This window comes from Brienomyrus brachyistius, unplaced genomic scaffold, assembly GCF_023856365.1.
Source record: "Brienomyrus brachyistius isolate T26 unplaced genomic scaffold, BBRACH_0.4 scaffold64, whole genome shotgun sequence".
NCBI classification, from domain to species: Eukaryota; Metazoa; Chordata; class Actinopteri; order Osteoglossiformes; family Mormyridae; genus Brienomyrus; species Brienomyrus brachyistius.
Window position 1 is genome coordinate 1,515,372 of NW_026042339.1, and position 6,342 is coordinate 1,521,713.

Consider the following 6,342-nt stretch of genomic DNA (forward strand, 5'->3'; position numbering starts at 1 on the left):
AGCGTGAGAGTTAGAAACATTATTGTATTCACGGTTACTATATGTAATCTGGCAGATTTTCTTTCAGTACAAATGTTTCATTCTTGCCTCTTTCCTGCTGCAATTAGACTTCATAAGAGTAACTATGATGTGCACCTTGACTGGTTACATCCAGTTTTAGCAACTGAATGTCCATTATTAATATTGAATATTAGGATAACACTCTATGGTAACATTGGAGAATTTAATTTAAATGGTTAAATGGATATTTAGCTGAAATCTGACATCCAGTCCTGCCACACTATGACTGCCTCCCTCATCAAAAGCAATTTACATGCAGCAAATGCTTAAGCCTTTTATGGACCTTGGTCTGCAATAAAGGGGCCAGTTTAATGGGCAAGTGCCGGGACACACCACAGATCCTGCTGCTATGGATACAAAAGGGGCCGTCCCAGTAACTGAAAAGGGCAGGACCTGGGCGGGGAGGTGCAGGAAAAAGTGAACCACTCATATTCGAAAACAGGGACGGAGGAGCAGCAGTGCTGAGAGGACAGTAAGTGGCCTTCTCTGGGAAGAGGAAGTGAGTCTGTGTCACCCATGCATGTGTGTGTGGGTGTTTCGGAGAAAGAGGAACGGGGCAGTTTGATTGGGTCAGCACACAGGAAGTGATCTCAACAGCTTGCTCCCAGGGTAGCCGGTGGCTGTAGCTCAACTTCTAGACACCAGATGGAAAGTTCTCCCAAAGAGGCCCCCGGCAGCTGTGGAGGGTCGTATCACATGCCATTCCTGAGTCGTCAGGCCAGGGCCGAAGGCGGCATTGATGGGCCATGGGGCTTCCCAGAGGAAGTCTCGTACCACGACCGCTCAGGCTGAAGATCAGCAGGAGGAGAGTCGGGCTGGTCATCCTCTTCTGGTTCGGGTCATGGTTGCTGCTCAACGGGCTGCTCTTCGTCCACAAGACCTTGCTGTCCGACATCTGCACAGATGACCGGAGTCGCAGGATCCTCCAGAGACTGGTAAGAGCTTTACGGGGTCTGGGGTTCCTGCAGACACATGCATGTACATTCAAACGCGTTCATGTGATTTCACGTAAGGGTCACGAAAGAGTTAGTATGGCAAAGGCTGTATGGCCGAAGGGTCTTAAGTATGAGCGAGGTGAGTATTTGATTTCAGAAGGGAAGGAGTTGTTTTAATGGATGCCAAGTATGAAGGACACATGTCTTATATGAAGAAGTGTGGGGAGGGGGCTTAGCACCAAAGAAACAGAGCGACAATCACAAAGAAATTTAAAGAGAGTGAACAAGAGATGGCGGATTCTTACCCCTTCTTTCATCTTTTGGGGTTTGACATTCTCACATTTTTATTCCTGGCAGATTCCCAGGACACATTTTTAAATTTATATCTGAACATATATGTCAAATTGTTTCATTCCATCTCAGAGTGAATCTGACACGTGATCGGTCGCTGGTAACGTGGGACGAAACGTCCACCTGCACGATAACACACCCCCTGTGCCACCATGTACCCAGCATGCAATTCATTCGACCTCCTTTGCCAGACAAAGCTATTCCGCCCTTCACCATAATAAAGGGCGACCTCAAGTTTCATCCCTTCCAAAGAGAGACTGACATGATTTTCACATTTTTTTTTCGTGCTGGTTCCTTTGGGTCCTCACAGGTAACCAACCCGTTTTCATTCTGTGCTACTTCAAGCTGTATTTGAATAGCTGCCTGGCTGATCGCCCTAGGTTTTCCGCTTCTGAAGGTACATTTTGGTCTGGCAAATGAGGAATGTAACAGTAACACACAAACGATCAGGCCTCTTCTGTTTCTCTGCATATTACCGTGAGGTGGGGTCACACTCGGATCACTGTGTCTGCAACACAGCTCATCCATACGGCTTTTCCCATTTCACTGTCACTCCAGTGGAACTTTTCTGTTATTGAAAGGAACACATTCCTTCTAATTCTTGTGTCCTGCATTAAGCCTAATGATACTGTAGGTAGCGTAACATGTTTCAGGGTGACAGGAAAGTCAAGTGGATGCATATGTATGACATATGATTTTAATCCCAGCCCTCTGGTCTTAATTAGCATAGGTGTGCCAGGGTGATGCAGCGGTACCTTGGTTAGCTCTGCTGCCATCCACCTCTGAGACTGGGGTTCGAGTCTCCACCCCAACTCTATGTATGTGCAGTTTGCATGTTATGTCCTCCCTGTGTCATTGTGGGCTTTCCTTTGGATTCTCCAGCTTCCCTTCCTAAGTCCAAAGGTATGCTAAGGTGAATTGGAGTTGCCGAATTGTGTGTGTGTGTGTGTGTGTGTGTGTGTGTGTGTGTGTGTGTTTTTCCAGTCAAATGCTCTAATAGGGGGACATACCTACCTCAGTAGACACAAAGGCTCAGCTCTGGCTCCCAGTGCAGTGTTGCAGTGTTACGTTTCACAGTGAACCGGCTCACTGGAGTGCAGCTGGCCCCTCAACGAGGGCTGTAACAGAAGCCCTCGTGCACCACTTCCCACGCCTAGACCGTCCTGGACCTCCTGAGCTTGGCGTCTCTCTGTTTCAGTGTGAGGAGTACAGGCGGGGTGTCCTGACGGGCGACCTCTGCCACGACCTCTGCGTCAGCCGTACCCTGGAGTACGAGCGCTGCCTTTACTACGAGAGCGGCAAGAAGGTGATGAAAGCTGACTGGCGGGGCGTGCCCGTCGTGCTCAAGTCCAAGCTGGAGAACTTCTACTCCTACGAGAACTTCAGCTTGCTGGAGTACCAGGACGCTCCAGAACTTTTACCCATGGACATAGTTCTCTACGCCACGCTCGAGATGAAGAACTCCCTTGGTCTGGAGGTGAAAAGCAGCATTGTTCCCCAGCTGTGGGCCCACCGCCTCAGGGGGAGTCAGCAGAAGGTCACCCGGGCTGAGCTGGCCTCCCTCTGGTCTCTCCTGCAGCAGGAGGAGTACACCTTCTTCAGGGTGCTCCAGGATCTCAGCCAGCATGTGGTGAAGGTTCTGGGCTCGTGCGGCCATTTCTATGCTGTGGAGTACCTCATCGCCGGCCAGGCCAGGATGCAGCATCTCTTTGCCCTTGAGGAGCTTCTGGAGATTCCCTGGAGGAGGGAGGGGGCCTCAGGCAGACGCATGGTGCTCCACATCGCCCTCAGCTTCATGCACATGATCAGGCATTTCGAGGACGACTTCACCCATCGCCTCCACCTCTGTGACGTGAAGCCAGAGAACTTCGCAGTCCGTAAGGACCTCACGGTTCGTGCTAGATCAACCTATTTCACTGCCTTCCATTTCATAGTACATACTATTACATGTGTATGGAGTTACTCTTTAATACTCTTAGAGCAGCTGGGCAGCTACGCTCCCCATACTCCCTTCAGTGACATTTTCACTGAGCATGTGACCCACCCCTTCTCTCATCATCGGCCTTGTAGGTCGTGGCCATCGATGCAGACCTGGCTTTTTTCGAGCCCAAGATGCGAGCCATTCTGGAGCAGAATTGCACCAGCAACGAGGACTGTGCCTTCTTCGACTGCAGCTCAAGGTGTGACGTGAGGAGACACAGATGTGGCTCAGAGCGCATAAACAGCAACCTTCAGGTAGGCAGTGCAGCAGGTCGCATTAACTCTCTACAAGAGCAGACACAAAATGAAGAGGTCCGGCTCAGTACCGGCCCCGTATTTTACTACTATAGTTAACATTCATTGGTTTAAATGCAAAAAAAAAAAAACTAGCGCATTTTTTCCCAGAAAGCCGAAACAGTCTGGCATAACGCCATGAGATATCAAGCCTTCCAAATACGGACAGGCACCTGAAGAATGAGCAGCCTTTAACACAGAGAAGCATCTCAGTGTGTGGGAACCCCACAGTCCAAGAGAAGCGCCTTATACTCACTGAAGTTCCACAAACCCTGGAATTCACATGTACTGTAGATACATGAGCACAGTAGATGGGGCACAAAGTATAACTTAGACTGAAATGAATTGAAATGAAATGAAACTGATATGACCATGCTCTGAATCAGAAAAGGAGTATGATGAAAAAAAAACTGCATGCATAGTTTGGTTACATAGTCTGGTTTCCTGATTCACAGCACTCCCTTCCTAGGTGATATGTGACAAGATATTTAGGTACTGGTTCCCCACCACGTACCTGGACGGCAGGGCAGGGCACCCCCTGGAGGTGAAGCTGAGACATACCGTCCAGGAGTGTGCCATGGGGGCAGGAGGTCGGGCTGTCCAGGAGCGCCTGCTGAGGCTCCTCACCCAGCTCCTGCAGGACAGCCCGGGGACACCGGCGGACGTGGAGCGACACCAAGCAAACGGCGGCCGAATAAACAGGCCCGATGCGGGCTTCTGGTAGCAGGAAAATGCTGAACAGGAGTGACCCCTGAAAAGACTGAATTTTATGCATTTTCTCTTATTATTTTAAGTGAAAGGTGATTTGCATTTATTACACAAAAACTACCAAAAATTAATATTCATAATATCATGACTTATTCCAATCTCTAATTTTATTAACAAAAAAAAACTACTTTTACCGATAAGCATTCGTTTTATATATTGTTTCTCATATAAAATACATCATGGTGAATGATTTCTGAATAGGCATCCCTGCCCTGTCTGCTGTTTCCATGGAAGGAAAAGGCTGTACAGACAGGAGGGGAGGTATGATATTAGACAGACCTCCGTCCTGAGACTCGGTCCTCTGTGACTCTGTATTGGTTAGAGCAGTGATGTCTCTACAAACCAGCCCCTGATGGAGACCAGCGACATTGTGTGTGTCTTCTGGGGCAGCTAGACCTCCTGTAGGGGAGGTGGGACCTTTACGCCTCTAGGTGGCGATAGGTAGGTAGAGTCAGGGAAAGTTATCATTTATGGGGCTGTTTATATAATGAGCGATACAGGTGCACAAATTCACACACGTATGCGGCTGACAGCATCCGCACTGTCAGAAAAGAAGAGTGTCGATTTGTACCTTTGCTTGTCACTGGGGCTGCACCTGTACCATAGCTGTAGGTAAATGTACCTTTCAGTCTAATTTAAGGTACAGAAATGGACTCTGAGGAACATCCCCAAGGTAGGAAACGACATTAATATATCCCCAATGGTACAAAAATGTTCTTCACAATCCATTTGTGTACCTTAAAAAGTACAATTACCTACAGCTAAGTGTACAACTGGTAGACCCTTGAGGTTACAGTACCAAGGACAAGCAAAGGTACAAATCGAAACTCTTTTCTGACAGTGTGGATGGGCTAAAATACTGTTAAACCTGGCTTCTTATTTTCATCCCAGAAACACCACACTTTTGTGCAGCTGCGTCCTCTGGAGGGCATCTCAAGAGAAAAGCCACATGAATCTCACCAGATTCTCCCATCGCAGGGCTTAAAGATGTCACATGAAATAGATAATGACGTTTACTCAGTAATCGACAGAACTTGGGGCGATGTTTCTGATCCCAAGAATTGTCAACAGATGCAAGGGCACCTAAGAAAACAGGGTTGGGGGGAAGGAGGGTTGGATTCCACTGCAGCTTGGTGTCCGGTCTAAGTATGGTATCAAAACACCTACAGAACCCTGACACAGGGTAGCAAGTGGCTCCTGCTGGACCATCAGCCCCGAGCCTTCTGAACCTCTCTGTCGAAGTACTGAAAAATCTTCTTCTGGTCCCTCTTTCTTCTGTTTCTCTTGGACACAGACCAATTCTTTTCAGGCAGAAAGAAAAGTCCACACCGGGGAAGGGCGGGGAGAATGTCACACAAGCGGAAAACACTTCATGTGGAAAGTAGTTCTTGGCAGTGCCTGCATTGTGATTGGCCGAGTTCATGAGATTGGGTTTCCCTGGAGACAATAGCTTCTAAGCAGATTCGCGAGTCAGGCTGAAGAGATCTGAACATGTTTTTAGAGGTAAACAGCACAGCCCAAGAGCTTGAGCAGAGAACCTCAAAACGAACATCCGATGAAGTGTATGATAGTCATTTCCAGAGCTAGGAAAACAGACCAGGTTTTGTAAGCTTGCATTTAGAGGCATTGTAACCTAAATACACACCATTTAGATGCTGGCTCAGTACTAAGGTTTACCTGATCGGCCTTAGCCATTAGTGGTCACATGGGGCTGGGTGGGACTTGAGTGTACCTGATGTAACCAACAGCACACTGTCTTATGAGGAGAGGTTAGCTGAGCTGAATCTGTTTAGCCTTAAGCAAAGGAGAATAAGGGGGGACATGATCCAGGTATATAAGATTCTAACAGTTCTGGATGCTGTTCAGCCAAATGGCAATTCCAATATTAGTCTAAATACTAAAACTCGTGGCCGTAAGTGGAAATTAGCGGGAGAACATCTCAAAATGAATTTGA

General features: G+C 47.9%; 1 protein-coding gene across 2 annotated transcripts; it reads left to right on the forward strand.

Moving 5' to 3' along the window:
* The first annotated feature begins 57 nt into the window (after positions 1-57).
* On the forward strand, positions 58-4,528 carry LOC125725294 (divergent protein kinase domain 1C-like). Of its 2 annotated transcripts, none has more exons than XM_049002103.1 (4): positions 58-995; positions 2,545-3,237; positions 3,417-3,581; positions 4,076-4,210. In XM_049002103.1, exons 1-4 carry the CDS (start codon positions 807-809, stop codon positions 4,091-4,093), a joined length of 1,065 nt encoding a protein of 354 aa, XP_048858060.1. In that variant the 5' UTR covers positions 58-806; the 3' UTR covers positions 4,094-4,210. The 2 variants fall into 2 exon arrangements, with proteins under 2 accessions (XP_048858060.1, XP_048858059.1); XM_049002102.1 differs by having other exon boundaries at positions 111-995; positions 4,090-4,528.
* Positions 4,529-6,342: the final 1,814 nt, after the last annotated feature.